We start from the raw sequence: 22,570 nt of genomic DNA on the forward strand, positions 1-22,570 counted from the left end.
ATCTGCGGACGCGTTTCCTAACGAAGGAAGAAATCGATGCGAATGCGAAACGTCGTGACGCCGTTCGCGCTGAACTCGAGTCTACGCCGGCGACGCAGAAGAAATTTCAACTGATGCAGCCGGCTCTTGCACCTGCAGTGACAAGTGAGGGCGAACATTTTTCGCTAGTTCAAATGAACATCTTTAACGTCATGCTCAGCCGCACAGTGTGCAAAGAATGTTTGAAAGGTGCTATCACTGTCCGAGAGAGCACCAAGCTTGGACTTGCAACAAAACTTGAAGTCGTGTGCGCCTCTTGTGGCACCGTCGATAAATTATGGACATCACCCCGCAAAAAGGACACGCAGGCCTTCGATGTAAATGTCCGTGCCATAATGGCTATAAAGCAAATAGGCAAGGGGCAAACAGCTCTTAATGACTTTTGGGCTGCCATGAACGTCTCTTACAGAGGTCTTCACCACAAGACGTTTCAAAAGCACTTGAAAGACACGTTCAGGAAGCCAGAGGCCACCGCTTTGGAGAAGTTTTATGCCGATTCTGCCACAGCAGTGATCAAAACATATAAAGAAATGGACCCCAGCTTCTGCAAGGACATCACCGTAGTGTACGATGGCACATGGCATAAGCGGGGTCACACATCACGCATCGGAGTGGGATCAGTAATTGACTTCTTTACAGGTCTCATCTTGGATGCTGTAGTTCTTTCAAACCACGGCCTTGGATGCCAAACAGGGCCCAAACCTGGAGATGCAGCATACGAAAGCTGGCAGAAGCACCACATTTGCCAGAAAAACACAGACGCAAAATTGGGAAGCATGGAAGTGGAGGCAGGCTTGACTCTCTTTGGGCGGTCTGTATCCAAGCATAGCCTGCGGTACAACACTCTTGTGTCCGACGGAGACAGCCGTACCTTCGCTGCCCTCACAGAAGAGAATGTGTACGGGCTAGTGCCAATTGTAAAAGAAGAATGTCTGAACCATGTTCAGAAAAGGATTGGAAGTGCTCTTCGAAACATTGTGCAGAAAAGTGATAAGCCACTGAGTGGAAAGGGGAAGCTGACTAAAGCCCTCATTGAAAAGCTGACAGGATATTATGGTTGGGCCCTGAGAAACAATTCAACTGACCTAACAGCCATGCAGCGTGCAGTGATGGCAACATATCACCACGTCACATCGACTGACCAGGACCCTCACCATGAACTTTGCCCAGAGGGGGCTCAATCGTGGTGCCGCCATAGAGCTGCAGAGGCAAAGCGTGAGCCACAGCCGAAACATAAACACAGCCTACCGGACTATGTCGCTGCAGCTATGCTGCCCGTCTACGAAATACTGTCACAAAAGTCGCTTCTTCAGCGCTGCCTGGGAGCGAAGACGCAAAATGCATCAGAATCATTCCACTCCATTCTGTGGTCTCTGATGCCGAAGGAACAACACTCATCCTTGATCGCGGTAGAAACAGCACTGCATGAAGCAGTGCTGCGCTACAATGCCGGCTGCTGCAAAGCAACCCAAGTGATATCGGACTCCATTGGACTTCAACCAGGTCATCTGGCCATCCAGCGAGCTCGTGAAAAAGACGCTTTACGCCTAAAAAAGAATTCTAAAAGACACCAAGAGAAGATGGAGGCCAGGCAAAAGAAGAAAAGAGTGCGCCAGGACACTTCTAGCTACTGTGCTGGAGCTTTTTGAAGAAAACACGTGTTTTGAACTTTCTCGGCCTGTTTTCTCAGAATGGATTTTTTTGCTAGTTGTGGTGCTGAGGAAAGCAAGAACTCGAAAACCGTTCATCAGATTTGTGTGCCTTTTTTTTATTCTGTTCCTGAATGACCTTGCAAGGGCGTAACAAGCTCCTTTTTTTGAAAATTGGTGCTGTTAATTTATAATAAACAATTAATTTTTGATGAATCTGGTCATTACTGGTTACATCAAATTCAAAGTTGCATGAAAATTTTGGGGGGGGGGGGGGGGGATTAAAAAAAAAACGGCTTTGTAGCGCCCTGGGATAGCTATCAAGGAATGACCACAATGAATATCAGCTTTCTACTATGTCCTGGGATTTCTCACGACTCTTCCTCAGGCACCCATGTGAAGCACCCAGTTAAACCTCAATAACTCTGGAACTAAGAAACACAGCTTTGTGAAACTTAGCAGTTGTGCTAGTTTTATTGTAGTGAACAACCCCTGAAAGTTTCATCCAGATATCTTAAAAAATAAAAAAAGTTCGGTCTCCAGGGTAGCCCCCCCCTTAAAACAAACACTCAACTTTTGATGGAAGACGTTCAGATTACTTTTAACAAAAAGAAAAAAAAAATTGGTTGGTTGTAACTTTATTGCTTTGTCCTGAAGGGTTTTAGGCAACCAAAGCTCAGGTCTCTCATGATGAAATGTAGAGATCTTGTCTCCCTCACAATTATTTAAACTGAGTCAAGCTCACATACAGCAGCACCTAGAGTCTTAAAAATATATTGTAACTGCAGGCTCAAATATATTGGTGACAGCAACATTCACAGTGGTACTTTGTAGACGGCTTTCAAATAGAACTGATGCAAAACTATTATACAATTTTCATGACATAAACATCATCATGATTGTCAAAGCAAAGATTGTAGATTGATGACCTCGTGGTTTTGGCGACAGTGGAGATTTAAGCAGAATTTTTTCATTTGGTGATCAATATAGCGTCGATAGTCACAAAAGTAAGCAGGCTGCACGTATCTGGGCAATTCAATGATGAAAACATGTAAAGTTGCCCCTTCGCTGCTCCAACGTTACGTTGCTTTGAGCATAGTTCATTGTTGATGATCACTAAAAGAATATTCGAGAAATGTTTGAGGTTTTGGATATACACTATTCGATTTAAGTACCGAATAGGACAGATTGCTAATCGATTTGTAATGAAAAATTTTTTAATATTAGCACACAGCTGTAAGTTTACCCTTCATAAATAAACGCACCACAAACTACCTTAGTTCTTCGGAAAAATAAGTGCGTTCATTAGGTGAGTATACATGGTGCACTATCTTTACTGCACAACACAAGCATGCGCACACACTTCACCCACTGAGCCTTACGTCCACATGAAGTAGGGAGTCTGGTGGTCTTTTTCAGCAGCACGCTTTCTGGCAAGGTCCAAGGCCTTCTGATGGACACTGGAGCTCTGTGGTTGATTTAACGCCAGCTGGATGACATCCGTGTCCCGATAAGAGAGCAAGTGGACATTAGGTTGCAAGAACCGCAGCATGTCCAGCCTTTCTTGCGCAACCTGGGCATCAGACATGCAGCTGCGATTTTTCACCCTGCCCAATGCAATAACTGTACACTGCATAGCAGCAATAGCCAGTTAAACTATGCAGGTTTTAAAAGAAAGCGCACTACGTGTGAAACTGAAAATATGCTACGTGAAAAAAATAACAGAGGGAAAAAAATAAAAGAAAGCTGCAATGTGTTTAATGAATGAGGCTAATTGTGCCAGTGCCAAGTCAACATAGTCTGTCGCAACTTGAAAACCAGTGCATTGCAAAGCTGGGGTGTGATTGCACGAGGCATTTGACATGGCTCATTTCGTTCAGTTTGCTCAATACCGTGCATCTCCTTTATTAGAGCACGATTAACATAGCAACAAAAAAGCATTGCTGAACTGTCAACACACTCATAATTTTTATCTGAGGGAAGAAGAGTTGAAACTTTTGTAGAAGATGATGATGGTTTCCAGGATACAAAGCATAATATAGTGCTCTGAAAAGCAACCACGGTACGGCCATGCCAACTTGGCTGGGCCAGGCTTTCAAGATAGCAAGGGCACTGATGGTATCTGAATGGCAACATTTAGTTGCACTAGTCTTTAACACAGCCATGCGTAGCCACTTATGAGGTGTGAAAATGGCACATATTGTGTTGGGTGTGGCCCCTATCACCTGTGGCCAGCATAAACTGACAGTTCAAACTGCACCGCTAGTACTAGCAAGGTTGTGAAGTACTGTGAAGAAAAAAAAAGGCTGCATTGCTTTGCCTTTTGTGTGTCTCCGAAACAGAAATAAGGCAACCGCCAATAGCACTAGGTGTGCAGGAAGTGCACATGAAGCAACGAAAGGTCTCAACTTGCCCAACCACACTAAACATGGCATGCGCACTCTGCCACTTTGACCACACCATGTTGAGCAAGCACACCTATGGCTCACTCATGCTAACCTGCTAACCCTACCCTTTCAGCTACAATCAAATCACGTACAACCAGGGTAACTAGAGGAGACATGCCCTCCTGATAATCTCAACACTGTAGTGATAAAAGTGTAGCCCGAAGAAATATATTTATGCGAGCCATGATTTTTGGGTACAATCCTATTAGCAACAAGGTCAAATAATTGATGTTGATGATGTTGAATTGATCGAAATTTACTGTTTCTAACAGAACTAAAGTCAGCTTTAAAAAAAGCTTTCAGCATGGAATAGAATAAATGAGAAAACCGAATATAATGAAGTGAGCAAGAAATAAAAGCAATCATGCCTGTAGGTCGCAACGAAAGTGGTGCTCATAGCGGAGCAAGTCGGTCACGAGGTCACTTGAACAGTTGCACCGTACTTTGCGGTCAACAAAGCGCAGATCGAGGAAGATCCTCCGAAACTCTCTATCCATTCCAGCCTCGTCCAAATGATAGCCCAGGTACCAGTAGAAGTAGCCACGGGCACAAGGCATTGTCCAAGGTTCCCAGCGCATTAGCAGCTTTTCCACAAACTGTCGGTGGAGGTCCTGTAGGTAGAAGAAAACCAGACTCATCGTCATCACCAGGCTGATTACGCCTGCTGAAGGGAAGGTCTTTCTTATGTAGCACCAATCAACCCGATCATGTGCTAGATGTGGCCACATCGTCTTCGCAGACCACTTTATATAGAAAATACGGGACCCCGGAAATACTTCGAATTAAGCGGGATTGTGTAATAACCAAGTTCGAATTTATGAGGTTTTACTGCATATGCACTTCACATAAAGATTATACTACTAATGAGATAGGTCAACAAGTCCTACAAACCTTCAGTGAGGCTGCCCTCCTTTTGAGGAAGTTGAGGTAGAGATCGTGGATGCCATAGGTGTAGGAGTTGTGCACAGGCTCCATGCGCACGAGCGACTTTTGCACCAATCCATGCATGGCATGCTCGACATTGGCAGCATCCATGTCCCACAACACCTCAAACACCTGCAGATGGTGCAATCATTTTTTTTACAGCTCAGACACCTCGAAAATAAAAGAGAGAGAGAAACAAAAAACTGAAAAACGAGATTGGTGCAAGACACTAGCTTGCCAGTGGTGGGAGTTAAGAAAGAAGTTAGGAAATTTTCACACAACCTAGCAGAGGCCCATGAACATTGTCTCGCAACCCCAGATTTCAAATGGCAGATAAACTATGTGGAGCACGGTAACCACTCACCAGACTGGGAATGTCGACATCTTCAAGGAAGAGAGCGAAGCTTTCGAAGTAGCCAAGCTGTTCCGAGTCTAGGCTGCTGACGATGAGCTCCAAAGCTGCATCGTAGCTGCTGCCTGAGCCATGCCTCACTCGACCTTTCCCACGCGCATTTTGAGTGTACGGCGTCCATTTCTCGGGCTGCCTAGCATTGGGACGCAACACAGCAGCTATGTTGGCCATCAAAAGGGGCAGCCCTGCAAACACAGAAGCATGCAAAAGGCTAGCATAACGAAAAATCCCAAATATTGTGATAAAATCTGAAGTAAAGTAGCAAATTGGGCTAGTTATAACATACCTACTAAATTCCAATAAGTGCAAAAAAAGGACACGAAAGCACAAAGAAGTGCATTCCTTGGGTTTCATGTCCCTTTTTTTTTTTTTGTGCTGAGCGTGATGATTACCATATTTACTCACATAATATGCACACTTGCATAATAGGCGCACCATCAGAAATCAGATTTTTTTTTATTTCCGCACATATTACTGCACTACGAACTTGACCGTGATCAGGAAGTAGTTCTGTACTGTATTTGCACGTTTGCAATTGGACACCCTCTTACGTTAATTGAAGTGAGGAAAAAGAAAAAGAAAAAAAATACAGCAGAATGTACCAGCTTTGCAGGTTAGCCAAGTGAGGAAAAAAAGGGCGGGCAAAAGCGTCTTTAGTACGTTTGCTACCCCTTCCGCAAATTTAAAAGCTTTTAGCCCTTCCGACACGAGCAAATTTCACCTTTGCTGCCACTACGTAGACTTGCCAAAAGCTCGGCAAACTTTTGTCACTGTTGATTTCCTGGTCGTGAACCTAAACATCGTATATCATGTATGCTGCCCTAGGATGAGTGCTTGAGTTGCTCGAGTATGATCTTTTCGATGCCCAATCTCCATGTGTGCAGACTTCTTCCAACAACATGCCGAACTGTTGAAGAGGCTTAATCGCTGTTGTTGCTTATAGGCGGTGGTCGCAAGCAATCAAGGTTGTGATTTTGTACTGAATCAACATAATCCTTTTCGACGCCTCTACATCAGTGGTTCTCAGCCATGGATGTGTTGGGGACCCCTCGTGGATTGGTGGAAGTGATGGGGGACCCCTTGAATTGGAGTGGGGGGAAGAGTGATACGTAGGTAAATTAACACATCCGAAGTGTAAAACGTGTGCCTTTTATTGCTACCAAAAAGATCAAATAAACGTGCCACATCACTTCATTTTGAACAGCTCATCAGGTGACACAGTGACGCTTGAAGAAAAATGCGGGTGAGGGTTTCGTGGATCATAGAAATGGCTTTGCGAACCCCCTAGGGTCCACGGTCCCCCATTTGAGAACCACTGCTCTACATGAAGGAAAGGGGGCTTGGGCGGCGCTTGTAACACTCGAATCATGGTTATTCGATTAAAATGTTATGGTTATGAAGTGCGAGCCCATGATATCGAACGATCGGTATTATTCACCACACGAAATTTTGGCCGGAATAATGAACATTATGTAAAAGACCTGAAACGTAATCGGCGAATTGTACTGATGGCACTCTCTTTTCGTTGTCTCTTTATTGTTTATTTTTGCATTCATTTCAATAATAATGCGGGTCTTTTGCTGTTAATTTTTGGAAATTTGAATGCACACCTCATTGCATGCCTCGATTCTAGGACACGCAAGACTGCATGCTTAAAACATGTTTTGTGCTAGTGTAGCCTATGAAGAAGCTTGTTGCAGCTGTAGTGCAGATATTCATGACTTCAGCAATGTATACACTATCAGTGGTCTATGCTATAGTTGGGAAATGAAGTTTTCAGAAATCTTATCCCGCCAACAGGCGCACCCCTAATTTAGAGCCGGATTTTCTGGAAAAAAAGAGCGCCTATGATGCGAGCAAATATGATATAAAATATTACTAAATTCACCCATAGGTAATTCTTTCGGTTTATAATGAACTTAGCATGTTTTGTAAAATTTAGTAACCAATGTATAGTCATAGCAATCTGGAATTTTCAACAAGTGCCCAAATTATCTCAATGTGCACTGATTTTGCAAGTAAGTACGGAAGCTGTAAGGCAAGCACAGAATCTGTAAAGGTATGTGTCGTACCTCGATGGGTAGCCCATATATCTTCAACCTCTCGAGGCAGCTCTTGTTCGGGCATTTTCAGGACACTTGCAAAAAGTTGCCGAGTCTCATCAAGGGTGAGCCCTTCGTCAATTTGAATGGAGTCCTTGTACATGTGTATGTCATTCACAACAGAGTCATCCCGTGTGGTCACAAGCAGAGGAACACCCACCGAAAATGCCTCCACAACTCGAGAGGACCACACATCATCAAGCACCAGCAAAGCCTACGAAAACAGGAGACGTAAACCAAATATACACAAACAGTTAGGGCTACAACAAATGCTCTGACAGAGCCAGTATAACAGCTAACAAGCATTTCTGAAGCCAAATGGCACACGTTGGTATAAAAATCGTAAACACCGAAATAGCAAGTGCCTGTATACTTACGTGGAGCCCAGCAAGAAAACCCATAAAAAGAAATAAAGAAAAGAGAAGTAAATGTTAAAATGCAACTCTGCCAATTTCATAATGCAATCTGTTGTTGCCATCATAGAGTTTCCTAAATATACACTAGAAAGAACCGTGCCGAGAGTCTCTATGGGAGCTCCAACGCATAGCACATCGGCGAGCATGGGCATTATGGGTATGACATGTAATTTGTGCAGTCTTCGTATTTTATGTTCGTTCTGGCTTTGCGTGGCTTGAAGCTGCTTAATCATGAAACAACAATTAGCAAATGCTTGGCAGTTGCGCTTCACCACCTTAATCCTCTAGGCTTACCACTTCAAATAGGGTCACGAAGTGAAAAACGGTTTGTGTTTTTCACTTCGAAACAAAACTAAAGCATAGCAATAAATGGAGCCAGAAGTGCGTTTGCCGCCTGCAAGCACGAAGACAAGGCAAATTCATGTCATACCCATAATTCCCATGGTCACTGAACGATCGCAGTGCCAGTGTCCTCCCTAGTCAAATTTAGGAAACTGTATGGTTGCCATCACTATGCATCATACAACCTTAATTATAACAAAAACGAAGCAGAATTTGCAGTTATAACCACCATATAACAATAATATCAATTACTGTCTTTTGCTGCTGTGCCCCATAAGCTGCGAAACATAAATGTGCTAAGCCTGCTTTGCTGCTTAGAGTAACAAAATTTGCATAGGCAATGAGACAAAGTTTTTGTCAAATATAAAATTTCTGCATTTTAAAATATATTCTAACTCGTTCTTCAGCCATGGGTTCCACAAGTGCTTGCTCCCTACACTGTGTCTTAGTCTTCTGTGCATGCTGTTATTTCGCAATGACTATTGGCTGCAAGATACAACAGAGTCAGCACCTAGCAGAAAGCAGACATAACCCGGTGGTGTGGATGGCCCTGTGCGTCATCTGCTAGCCAAAATGTCTTCACAGGTGTGCGTACATCATGCACATCCTCAGGAGGCAGCTTTATTCAGTTGTGCTAGCACAGTGTCAAACACTTGTACGTATACCGATACCATATACGTGAGCATTTTGCCTTCCAAGTCTCGCACTCTAAATAAGTGAATGCATACATGTGTCAGTGCAGCACTTGGCTCAATCATTGTTTCCAATCTCTCCAATCATTTCAATGTGAGTACCACTTTGTTGTTCAAGAACTTCACAAAGTGCATTTGGGGTAAATCTAAACAAAAGAAAAACTAAATTTCCAAGTGCAAATGCAGAATTTCAGCGACGCCGTCTCGTAAAGGTGTTGGTAATTTTGCGATCCTTGTGATACAGGAAAGCCTGAGCTTGCGTCTGCCAAAGCTGCTTAGCAGTAAAAAAAGAAAAAAAAAAGTCAAGCCATGCATCGCTATAGAGGTACACGTACTCACACTAACTGGAGTGCAGTAAGTTATACTTCATCTAATTACACGAAAACACACGCTCTTTTTGTGTAGCTTCTTGAGCAAGAATTAAATACTAGAGCCGTGGAAAAAGCAAAATTTTTGATGCGAGGCAACTTGAATACTCAAGTGTGAGCGCAAATCAAATCGAATATTTTTTTTTAATATTTCTTGACTATCTTTCAAATACTTTGAGGCAAAACTGCAGAAAAAAAAGTTGAGAAGGTTTCCTAAGCACATTTTTATGAGATAAGAATGTGAAAGTGTTGATTTTTACTAGGTTGATGAAGCACTCGCAGTGTGATGTTTCATAGTTGTCTTATCCATACTGAGGCAATGCAGAGGCTGAATTGTATTTATGTACATGATTTGGTGCAACCAAAGTGTTGCCAACAAGACTTTATGTATGAAAGAAAAAGATGCTATTTTTCAGCCTCTCCTCCTTTCAACTTACGTGGAAGCCCAACTGATATGGCGAGCAAGGTGGCCTAATGTTTTATTTAAGCCTTTCAAGTTCCTCTCTGTGTGCAGCAAGGAACGCAGCAATACACCGGCATTGCGATTATCAGCCCATCTGCTTTTTTTAGGAAGTTCGAATAGCGAGAATTCCAGTACGAATCAAATTAAATAGCAAGCACTATTTGAATGACATTCAAAATTTTAAATATTTGTACCTAGTAAACACTCAATCGGCTCTATTGTGCTACACTATTTATATTATAGAATAAGCAGAATAAAAATTAAACACATAAAAACAAAGCGAAAAATTCCACTCACCACTGTACAAAACATCACTGTGATCAAAGGCTAATGTCGCATTGGGGTTGAGCTTCTTTAACACTTAGTTGGAACAGAAGCCAGCTTCGTGCAATAATGTGACAATGGAGGGCATATATCCCTTTCAGGCACGAATTATGATGCACTGCCTACAAATATGTCGAATTCACATAGCATAATTCCAAGGCACTCAATACTACACTACAAGAAAGAAAAATAGCTGATGTCTTGTATTGTGTTTCAGTCATTAATTGTAATTATTATACCTAATCAAATATGTCATTTTTTTGCAGTCAGCCACTTCCCATTTTGACATGAAAAGAATGAAATTATAGGCCCCATTGCGCAAGGAGTTTTTGGTTGTATTATTTTCGGGAAAAGAGTTATAGTACTTTTGATTTTGGTCCTGGAGTGCCGTAAATCAAACACCATGTCCCACATCGCAGTACCTTCACCGAAGAGATCGACTACAGTCAAACACAGCACATTGAAGTCAACACATACTGACAATGACAAAAGTTCATTTCATACAATGAGCAATGCATCTTGCTCTTTTTTCATCCGATGTTGACACAACTAGCATAAACAAGTTGTGTACCCAAATGTAACCAGCGCCTCCGAAGGGGATATATATCACAGCTAGACGGCAGTCAATGTGCTTTATTTGTCGACAGTCGACTCAAACTGCCTACAACGAAGCGACGCTTAGCACACTAGTATACCCGACAGCGACCGCCTATCCACACTAATACCGGGACGGTGCTGCCACCTATAGCCCGATCTCATGGCAAATGTTTATACCTTTCTCAACATGCCAGTTCATAGATTGATTGATTTGTGCGGTTTAATGTCCCAAAACAATGATATGATTATGAGAGACGCTGCAGTGGAGGGCTCCAGAAATTTCAACCACTTGGGGTTCTTTAACGTGCACTCATATCTGAGCACACGGGCCTGCAGCTTTTTCCCCTCCATCGAAAATACAGCCGCCGCAGCTGTTATTCGATCCCACAACCTACGGGTCAACAGCAGAGTACCTTAGCCACTGGACCACCGCAGTGGGGTATCCCAGTTCATAATTTCAACCTTGAGAAACATTTGCAGATCCACATATTTGCTACTCACTCTGGGGTATTTCAGACTCCAACGCTTCAGGCGACAGGTCGCCATTTCAACAGTGCCAACGTCCTTGTGCGAGTCATAGTTTAGGCGGTCGAGCTGAAGATGCATCTTGTGCAGCACGTCGCTCGGCTCACGCAGTTTGCCAATCGGTATCCAGTGGACGCCATCCGGAAAGCATTCCTGCAGCAGCCTGTAGTCTCTCAAAGCCTCTGCCGCTAGGATTGACTTGCCACAGCCTATCATGCCATGCAGAAGCACCGATCCATTGCGACGGTGCTCGCTATTGGCCAGAGAGTGCAATGCCTCTCTGATCTTCAGCACAGTCTTTTTTCGCTTCACCAGATGCACAGGCTGAAACGGTACTCCCCCATGTTGAAGTGCCTGTAAAGGTTGAGCGAATAAGTGCGAAAATTCCACGGAACTTGCTGCTTCTTGAAGCATGTGCTCAACTGTCACAAGAAATTGTCACAGCAACACCGCCAGTGTCTGATGATTTATTGTCCCGTCAATTGTCTGCTTAGAATAAAAGTTCGCTTTCGATAATGGAGTAAAATTGACATGCTCAGTTCATGGCTTTGTGTTTGTGTTCCAACCTCAAAGAATGATGCACCAGATGCAACAACTCTGTACATCCTATAGACTACCACTAATGTAAGTAGTCTTAAAAAGATGGTGACCTCACCTTTTGCACCTCAACATACTCTTGCCTGATGGCACTATGCTCCATTCGAAGCTTCTGTGCAATCCACACATAGCCATTGTCTCGTTCCAAGGCGTCAATGAACACCTTGTAGCCAGCTTCACCTTTGCCACATATGGCATCGAGAAGTCGCCTGACCCTGTTTTCAACTGAATCCTGCAATATGTGTAAATAAACATTTAATAAGTTATGGTGTTTTTTATTTAGTGCACTCTCAGGGCCCAATGGCATTACATAGGGGAGTGAGAATACATAAAGAATACAATAGAAACAGCAGGACAAAAAAGGTAAAAAAATATCACACAAGGACAAAGTAGTTCCATAGCTAGACAGCAAGAAAATGACTTAAAATATGAGTGGTGATACATTAGAACATTTTTATAACAGTAATTAAAGAATTGTGTTCTTGCAGGCATAGATAAATTCATAGAACAACTGTATTACAAAATAGGTTCTCTGCAACTAGGCATATTAGTTATGCTTGTCACCTATGGTAAGTCTGAAAAAGCATTCCATAAAATTAAATTAGACCTAAGGAAACTAAACCCTTGCAACTTTTAATAATGTAGCACAAGTGCTGACCTCATAGTTTAATATCAGCAAGATGCAACGATATCAGTGATACAACAATCAGTTGCACACTGGCTTTTTATAGACATACAATCGAACAGATAAGACTGCCATGGTACATGCATATTTAAATCAGCATTTGCACATTATATATCTAATTACTTTGCATCTGTACTAGGCTCAATGTTGTGTGGTTAACGCTAGCATGATATTGTAAAAAGATATGGCAATGATGAACGGGCGCAGTAGCAACTTAACAAAACGTAGGTAAAGCACAAATAGCTGATGTACACCAGTGCAGTAGGACCTGTATGCAAGCTCCTCCCCCCTACGAGTTTCCTAAAATTAACTAGAAAGACTCTGGTGCTGCGATGGTTCAGCGACCATGAGAATGATGAATGGTACACGTCTAGTCTTCATGCTTACAGGCTTCGAACCAACTTGCAGAATTGTTGATTGTTTTGTTTCACATAAAAGAACGAACCGAGTGAGCTTCGTGACCCGATTTGAATCTACGAGCCTAAAAGATTGAGATGGTGAGGTGCAACTGCTGAACATTTGCTGATTTTCGTTTCGAGACAAAACAGCTCTAAGCTCCGCGAAGCCAAACGGAGCCAAAAGTATGAAGACTAGGCAATTTTGTGTACTACCCGTCGTTTCCATGCTCCCCAGCATCATGCGTTGCAGCTCCCATAGACACTAGTGCCAGAGTTCCATCAAGCATACTTATAAAAAAATCTTTGTCCCCAGTGACCGCCCCACGCACACACTTCTACCAACTTGAAAAATCAACTGATCTATATCTTTCTCTCTATCTCACACAGACACACAACAAAAAGTGTGTGGTGCTGTATGCTCTGGATATGTATGGCTTTTTGCAGTGGCATAAGCAGAAATTCATTTCAGTGGGGGCATGCCCTAGATCATCAGCATGGGCCGGGCAGGAAAGTGTGATGGAGTGTCACTTTTTGCTGTGCATCGCATGGCAGAAAATTTCGGGAGGGGCCCATGCCAGGTGTGCCACCCCCCCCCCCCCCCCTACCCCCGGCTGCGCCACTGGCTTTTTAAATAACTTTTTGTTCCGTTTTGATATCATATGCTTTGCAATTGTGACTTTACTTTCTTTTACTAAATTTCATTTACACGCCTTAAAACATCAAACTGTTCATTCTTTGTCATCACCGAGGACTAATCCTATTTTTTCCTGCTGGTATGAAAGTGCAAGTGTCCACTGGCACATGTATTCACGCTGCCCGAGACCAGAGGCAGTGCTCACTTACTTTATAAGAAAAGGAAGGAGAAGCCAATTGTAGACTGTAGGCGCGGTGCATAAGGTAAATACAGACAATCTTGCAATCAGAATATCAAAGTTTACACATAGTTCATACCAGCTGCGTGCAATGCTCGTTCAGAACAATATACAACCAGTTATATGAGCTCTCCAAGGGCTGCAGTCAGGGGATAAGCATCTACATCCTTAAATATAGTGAACACTTTTGCCAAGCTTTTCTTTCCCCTTAAAGTGGCTTTGCTATAAGCTCACTACTACTACCAAGTGCAGATGAGACTGAACCGAATGTAATTGTACTGGAGTTTATTTTCAAAACATTACTATGAACCCATTGACTCACACAAAAAAATATCTTCCCTGCTGCAGACGTTGAAAACATGCTAAAATGCAACAGTGAACATCACGTAACTATTTTCTGCACCTGTTTCAGGATATCCTCACACTCTTCCTTTGTGAAGATTCCAGATTCTTCAATGTGGGGAAGCACGAACTTGGCCTCCACATCCGCCACTATGGCATCCCGATTTTTCGCCAGGCATATCTTCTCCGCAGTGTCCAACTCGTGCATTGCGCTTCCACGTTCTATATCGACTGAAAGACAGAAAAGCGAACACAGTAACCTGGTCATCCAAACAATATTTTTTAATCAACTCTTTTTTAGAGTCAGTAGCATACAAAGTTAATATGATGGATGTATATCGTTGCATCTAGTTGTAATGTGATTCATAGAAGCAAGTCACAAAGCCAACATCAGCACTTGTATAGCTTTTTTTAATTCCATATTTTTTCAAGTATCTCAACAAACTTCCCAACACTACCATCATTGTTGCACAACAATAGGGACAAACTAATATCTGAGCTTGTAGAAATTAGTTTGTCGCTCAATGTAGCTCAAGGATTATACTGGAAGGTACTCAGTAACATAACTAACTATAAAGAAAGGAAACGTTTTCCTCATTTTACATGGAAAACCTATGGTAAGCTTCATACCTAAAGCAGTGTGTGCGTCTGGGGGGGGAGGAGCATTAACACTAATACTCGTGTTGCACGTTCAAATATTTAAGGCAGCCAACCCCCCCCCCCCCCCCCTCCCACCCCTTTATGTGAATGTGTGCATACACCATGAACACAGCTTTGCACATGTTTGTAATCACAACTGCACCCATCAGAGATTTACAGATGAAAGCAAAGGTATAAATTTTTTAGCAGTGATAAAGCACTATTAAAAGCAAATATACTACAAGCCTTGCATTAAAGATTAGGCCTAATAGGGCCTGGACACATTGAAAACAAAATAAACATGTATATCAGTTTAAGTAAGCAATTGTTCACAAATATAAATTCATTATTAGAAGGCAGAAATGGAAGATAAAGCTCCGTTTTTGTGTTTCCCACAAAAATCTTAAGACCTCAATGTCAGTGCGATGCCGCATATTTCAATGTAACTTTTCATATTCTGGTCATGTTGTCTCAACAATATCTCCTAAAACTTGCCGTGTTGATTCTGTGGCTTGTTTAAAACTCACCATCATTCATTTTTCACAGTAAATAATTATGTAAGGCTTAACATAGGCTGTCAAGATCTATCATGGCGGGAAAAGTGTGAACCTCAAGGCTGCATACCACCTGCATTTTCTTTCTGCACAATGCTTGGCTAACCAAGCAGCCAGAGTGTTTGTGGTCTGGTGAAAGGTTAATTTACTAGCACCAGTGCACCCTTTCTCTTTTGTGTCTCTAACCCAAAGGTTGTGCAGAGGCATATGCCTCATGTACTTTTACAGCGGAAGCTGTTATGAAACCATAACAAGGGCCATTTTTGGCACTTTAGTTGTTCGATGTGTCCAGTGTCCGCAACCACTATCACAAGAAATTAAAAAAGAAAATTAAATAAAAAATATCCAGGATAGAATGAGATCCAAACCAAGGTTCTCTGGGCGGCAGCCCAGTATTTATCACTGAGCTACACAGGTGCTTGAAACTCCACTGCAAATTGACTTTATGCAGGCTTCTTGTCAGGTAAGGAATCGCATTAACATGCGTAATAAAGTGTTTTAGAACAGTGAAGTTCTGAAACAGTTTGTAAAGTGTTTTAGAACTTCACTATGTAAAAAAGGTGTCTTAGAACAGTGAAGTAACCACCATGCATCCCACAATGTGAATTGCGAAACTAGTGGGTTGTTGAATACTCCAACCCATTACAAAAGCCACAGCACAATTATTCAATGTCGTCAGCTACAGGATAACAAGAAAGCACCAGGCCTGCATGAAATGCGCAGCGCAGTCAAAGCAAAAGCTCAAAAAGCGGCCTTACTAGAGCCTTTTTAAAACAAACTTTGGGTAACTACATCCAGCACACTTGCAGGGTACCCACTATTCTATATATCATCATAATTGTTGCATAGCAGAGGGGCATGCTTCTTTGGCCTTTTACATGTGGCTCGTCCCCATTACACAAGATTTGCCATTGAACCAGCAGTTTATGTAAAGCAAAAAGTTTCCTTTACGCCATTCTTTGGAGAAGTGTGGTACCCACGACGTACTTGTATGGAAATATGTGCACTTTGTTGACGCTGCGGCCGACAACAATGAAGAATTATGCCCGAGGCTTTTGTAATGGGCTGGACCATTTGACGGCCCCCCTCATTATGCAATTTGCATTGTGCGACACCTAGATGTTTGTTTGCTGGTGTAAAATGCTTTATTACACATATTGACACGATTCTTTACTTGCCCAACATGAAGCCCACCTAGGGTCAGTTCGCAACAGAGTTCCAAGCACAGGCGTAGCTCGGTAGTTGAATACTGGGCTGCCGTACAGAGGTCCCAAATGTGAATCCCATTCTATCTTCCGTCATCTTTATTTATATAGTTACTTATTTTGCGCCATAGTGGTTACGGACATTGACGGCGGCAGAAAACTACAGCGTCGGAAACAACCCTTGTTGTGATATCGTAACTGAGTGCACATGATACCTTACAAGTGTGATTGATTGATTTGTGGGGTTTAACGTGCCAAAACCACCATATGATTATGAGACGCCGTAGTGGAGGACTCCGGAAATTTTGACCACCTGGGGTTCTTTAACGTGCACCCAAATCTGAGTACACGGGCCTACGACATTTCCGCCTCCATCTGAAATGCAGCCACCGCAGCCGGGATTTGAACCCGCGACCTGCAGGTCAGCAGCCGAGTACCTTAGCCACTAGACCACCGCGGCGGGGCTACCTTACAAGTGTGTAACGGGTACCACGCTTCTCTGAATATTGCCGAGTAATGGCATAGTGGATGGTTCATTACAACACAAAAATTATGACTTATGGCAAAGTGGGTACTAAACTCGAAGAGAGCCACCAAAACATCCAAACAGAAAAAACAGAGGCAGAAGCAGAAAAAGTAGTTGCCGTGTTACTACATGTGTTTAAAAAGAGCTACAAAAAGGTCACTCTTCCAGCTTTCGCTCTGACTGGGCTGCGTGTTCTACGCAGGACTGCAGTGTGCTATGTTAAAGGCCAACTCTGGCAATTTTTTTACCATGTCAAGCTTATGGTGTTTCTATGTTCCCGAGACACTCTTGTCACGAGCTCAATAGCTGAAATGCCCAGGAAATTTGAAAATAATTTTATATAAGCAAGCATGAGCAATACCGAAACCGAAACCCATCCGAGCACCCTGTCTGCGTATGACGTATTTTTTGGTAAAGTCGGAGGCCGTATACTGGTTCCGCCAGCACAGAGTATAAAAACTGTGAAAGCCAATTCAGCAAAGCACTGGCCAAACACCACAGAGGAAGGAAGAAAGCATTGTTGTGCTCTACCCATGCCAAACACCGCCACCTTGTGAAAAGCACAATAAACGCTGCAGCGGCCAAAGTAGCGATGCCATCAGCTGCGTCACTTCCGTTGACATGCCAAACATGACGTCACACAGACAATGTTGCCAATAATTCTGGCAAGATGGTGAGCTTTTCAAGGCAATTTTTAAAATTTATTTGCAAACGATCAGCGAATCACTCAAACCTGTGATTTGGCAAAAAGGATGAAAATGTGCCAAGGAACATACCTAGCGAGTTTCATGGAGATTTATTGACCTCGAAAAATCGCCGGAGTTGGTCTTTAAGCCTCGCACACCTGACATGCATCGTGTTAGCACACATAAAACGAGTGAAAAGCTAGCATGATTAATTTACAAACACACACACAAGCACGTGCGCAAAAGTAATTATAGCACATCTTGTTTTTTGGCAACAGCACAGTGCACTAAATCATTACAGATAGGCTGAAATGCAAACACCTCATCAGCTGGATGAACTGTATGAGATATTAATACACCAGTGTGACAAATACTAAGCCAGCATGTCACATGTTTCTGAAATATTATGAAATGATGGGAAGGAGACCATATTCATTATTCCAACCAGCTCTGTACAATTACTATTAAGACGCCAGGACCAGGTGTTAGGGCGAATGGCAAAAGTATACTAATGTTAAAGCTTTCTATACAACTTGTGTCACACTGGCACATTATAAGGCAATAATTAGGAAGCCCAAAATTAATTTTTTTAGAGTCAAAGACGCTGTTGAGCACAATTCTATGGAGAGAACTGGGGACTATCAGAATGGGGTTGCTGACCTACTGGGAATCAAAGAATGGGCTGAATAAAGATATGTGTGCCTTCTTAATACTTAAGGGCCACATAAAACATCTGCATGCTTAAATATATTGTTCTACACTGAACTGCGCCGACTCGAACAAACCAATATCTAAGTACTACTCAGAATGAAACAAATAGCAGCATATGTCTTGAGGATTGAGTTAAACATCAGAGATCATGGGTGTGACGCACTGTCTCTTAAATGAAAATATAGCCAAAGCAAGTAGTAATGCTGTCGATATATGCATTCGATCAGCTTGCAGTCTCTATGAATACATCGCGTATGTGCTACACACACCATGACACACACACAAACAAAAACAAAACGGCGAGAAAAAGGCCGTGACAATGCCCTTGCACCGGAAAACACTTGGTGAGCGATTGCGTTCGCGTTCCTGACCTGCAGTCCTGTAACCTCACAACAAAAATTATAGAAAAAAAAAAGTACCAGCCATTCGTTTGCCAGCCTTGTTGGTTCTCCGCAGGTATTGCCGTGACAAAACAGTGTCCTGTATTGTTTATATTGTTTTACACCTTGAACCTAATAAGCACGATAACTTTCCGATAGTATTATCGTATGTTACCTCTATCAGGAACAACGGACGTCAAATGTCAGAGTGTGCGAGCATGTTTTCCCACCTACGCAAAAACAAAAAAATTTTATACGAGGCCTGAAAACAAGTAGAAACGGTCGCAACAAAGACTTCGGACGTAACGTCAATCTCGATGATACAGTAAGTTGTTGCGCGACCAAATATGTTTGCACTGAAGTGAAACTTGAACAAGTCGGTGTCGCGGCGATGACGAAATTCCTCAGAATTCACGCGTGCATTGCAGCGGTGTGGGAGCTTTGTTTTTGTAGCAACGAGCGACACCACAGCGACCACACAGCAACCATTGGCCCCCTGTGGTCAGTGAATCACTCCAATCAAAAGAGGGCCAAGGCCAACTTCGAAAAGCCGCGGTTTCCCAAAGGAGATGGGCAGGAGAGAAAGATATTTCTATAAACCCTGTGCGCTACTGACAGTGAGAGGGAAATACGCGGATTTAACGAAGCCCCTTAAACCATTGAAACTCCTTAGTCAGCTGAAAGAACACAGGAGAAGAGAGAGGGATCAAGGGGCAAGAATGGCTTTCATCAGTTTCACAGTGGAGCGTAATGCCTCCTGAAAAACAACTTTGAAGAACATGGATATCTTACTTGTTTTCATAGATGAACCACTGCCGAGGTGAGAAGTAAGGTAGTTCCTTGAATTCTCATATTCTCCCACTCTTATTTAAACAACGCTCAGCAGGTGCTCTAAACACGTCTCAACATGTGCAGAACAAGCAGCTAACTACACGGAGACTGAGTACAGGGTACGGAGTACGGATTGCTGGTCGGTGTGTTAACGGTAGAGCTACAGAACACCTTGGTAGGACGGTAGATACATGTGGATACACCAGTCGCTGTACCCACGGCGAAGCCAGGCCAGCCCGGCAGCGTTCCGAAATCCGCACATCAAACTTTTGCAGAACAGCAAACCAACGCGTCACCTAGGAGCTATGATAGAAAACACACTGCATCGTTTCGATCGCTGCAGTCTCCGCTGAATACCAAGGAGTAGCTGGCTTTAGCAGAGAACTATAATAAAAATTATATGCCAGATTTAGCCTTCGCTGTCATTGCATCAGATTAACTTGGAGAGTTCAATATTGGAGGAAGGCTGTATCGCTTGAACAGTTGTGCAGCGCAACCGTAAACGCAACGCGTCAAAAATGCCGTTTATTAGCTTGTGTTTTTCACGTACAGGTAGCGCTACAACTGGTAAACTATAAAAAATTTTTTGAAATAGCGGTGTACAAAATCATGATCGCAACTTAAGGTTGGTGCAAAGTCAGTAGTGGTTACTTTAGGTTGGTGAAGTTTTAGTCGGTTTTAGGGACTTTAGGTTGGTGTAAAGCCCCTTGATCTTGCAAGTTGGTGTCAGAGTTTCGTTGGTGTAGTTTTAGTTTTTGTTGCCGTCTGATTGCCGCGGTCGTGTGCGCTGTGTCGCCAAGGTAGCAACAGATGCTCCCTACATCAAATTTGTTGGATTTGGTCAGCGGATTTAAGTGTCGACTTCGTAAATGTGTAACCTAATGAACTGGTTCATTTCATTGAAGTAAAGTTTATATGATATGTAATGTACTCTGGCATGCCACAAGCGTCTTTTAATTAAAGAAGGATCGACGAAACTTTTTTGAAAAACGTTAAGTAGTTTAAATGCGCTTCCTATAAAGTTTTGCCGTCTCTTCCTTGGAGTTGTTCCAGCCAACAATAAAGTTACGAAACTCTATGCAGCCAACGTTTTTACATCGTGAAAGATGTATCTGAATGCGATTATGGCGTGCATGTGGCATGTTTGCGGTGGGCGGGGAGAATTCGGGCCCGGGCTTTTTTTTTTTTTTTTTTGGAAAAGCCCGTTTTTATCCGTTGTATCCATCAAGACACACGCTGCTTCCTGTTCTTACACCGTGCCCAGAGCGTAGTCAAAACACCATCGGGGCTATGCGCATGACCACCCACAATCAATCTCCACTGAATAAAGACAAAAAAATGTCCAAAAATCATCAGCAGTTTATGTTTTTATTTATTGCTATTCAGGGCCACTTTAAATATTTATTACATGCCACATACACCATAAGTTAATGGACTGCTAAATAGAATTTTATACTAGACACTTCGTTTGTACTGCCGATGCTGCAACGTCAGCGTTTGTACTCCCGCGCGTCCGTGCCCGCAAGGCGGCGTTTTTTCTTTTCTTCTTTTCTGCGAAAAAGCTAGAAAACATTTGATATCTTCTCTACTACAGCGCTTGCTCGCGCTCCTTAAAGTGGGCAGCAGGCAGAATCAATTGTTATTCGGGGCTGTGCTCATGGCACGGCCACCCGGCCACAATAGCACTACTGCCGATGCTACATCAGCCTTGTACTCCCGCGCCCCAGGCCTCATGGCAGTGGTTTTTATCTTCTCGTGCTCACTCTGGATTAGCCACAGAAGTGGACACTGTCGGAAACGACCGCGTTGAACTGCCCACGCAATACAACACTAAGAACACGATCAAGTGCAAAGCTTTTGATTTTCATGCAGTGCCCGCCGTGTTCCTGGTACTCAAGCCGAGCCTTGCAGGAGTTTTCGAATTGGGGCCCCAATCGTTTTGGTGCCCCCCCCCCCCCCCCCAAATAGCGCAAAGGCCACAGGTTCAGATACTAGATCCTGCCGGTGGCAAGTTATCTTTTCGTACACTTTTACTTGTTCATAACCTTCCTTACACAACTCTTCACGACAGGGAAATAAAAAAAAAAAAAACGCTGCCATGACGGGCTGCGCGCAGGAGTACAAAGGCTAATGACACCACAGCCTCCACAGTGCATTTCTTGAGGGGTCACGCCAATTTGCGCAGCCCAGGGAGCCATGTTTGAAAATGTCTGTACTTTCCTTAGCATTATTAGAGAGCCTAGCATTATTGCCACTTAGATTCAACAATATTGTGTGTAACAAAGAAAAAGAGCCCTTAAATTTACAGTTTGCCTTCATTCCTAGCGAGGATTTCGTTCTGGCAGACTTGATGCCTTCAGCTCATTAACTTTGTGCTTCAGGTAGTATGCGAGGTAAGCTCGAGAGATTGTCGAGCTAAAGAATAACATTTCTATTGAACCGAATTTGCATATGTTCTGCTAACACCTAAACACACACACGTGCACGACAGAATATTTCGTTTATCCACCGAACTTCGCTCGTATGCGAATGTACAATATATTGACATATACATTTTTACTATACCCTAACGGCTAAAGGTACTCCAAAGTGTTTAATGACAAAGGTGCAACACAGGCAGACATGCAGGCCAATCGTAACCTTAGAAGGACTTATTAACATACTCATCATGCAAGTTAAGCTGATAAATGAAAAGGTGATGGTCATAAACCAGATTTATTGATTGATACGTGGGGTTTAAAGTCTCAAAACGATCATATGACTACGAGAGACACCGTATTGGAGGGCTCCGAAAATTTCGACCACCTGGGGTTCTTTGACATGCCCGCAAATCTGAGCACTGGG

General features: G+C 43.0%; 1 protein-coding gene across 1 annotated transcript in view; it reads right to left on the minus strand.

The window, feature by feature from the left end:
* Positions 1-20,070, minus strand: part of Dark (Death-associated APAF1-related killer) — a 62,663-nt gene extending 42,593 nt beyond the window's left edge. The window contains exons 1-9 of the mRNA XM_075881311.1: positions 19,688-20,070; positions 14,256-14,425; positions 11,956-12,129; positions 11,277-11,654; positions 7,544-7,787; positions 5,424-5,656; positions 5,027-5,191; positions 4,504-4,746; positions 3,071-3,261 (exon numbers count right to left, since the gene is read on the minus strand). Of these exons, the coding sequence (XP_075737426.1) occupies positions 3,071-3,261; positions 4,504-4,746; positions 5,027-5,191; positions 5,424-5,656; positions 7,544-7,787; positions 11,277-11,654; positions 11,956-12,129; positions 14,256-14,425; positions 19,688-19,697 (1,808 nt within the window). The 5' untranslated portion in view covers positions 19,698-20,070. The remainder of the gene's footprint in view (positions 1-3,070; positions 3,262-4,503; positions 4,747-5,026; positions 5,192-5,423; positions 5,657-7,543; positions 7,788-11,276; positions 11,655-11,955; positions 12,130-14,255; positions 14,426-19,687) is intronic.
* Positions 20,071-22,570: the final 2,500 nt, after the last annotated feature.

This window comes from Rhipicephalus microplus, chromosome 2 (genome assembly GCF_043290135.1).
Source record: "Rhipicephalus microplus isolate Deutch F79 chromosome 2, USDA_Rmic, whole genome shotgun sequence".
Classification (NCBI taxonomy): Eukaryota; Metazoa; Arthropoda; class Arachnida; order Ixodida; family Ixodidae; genus Rhipicephalus; species Rhipicephalus microplus.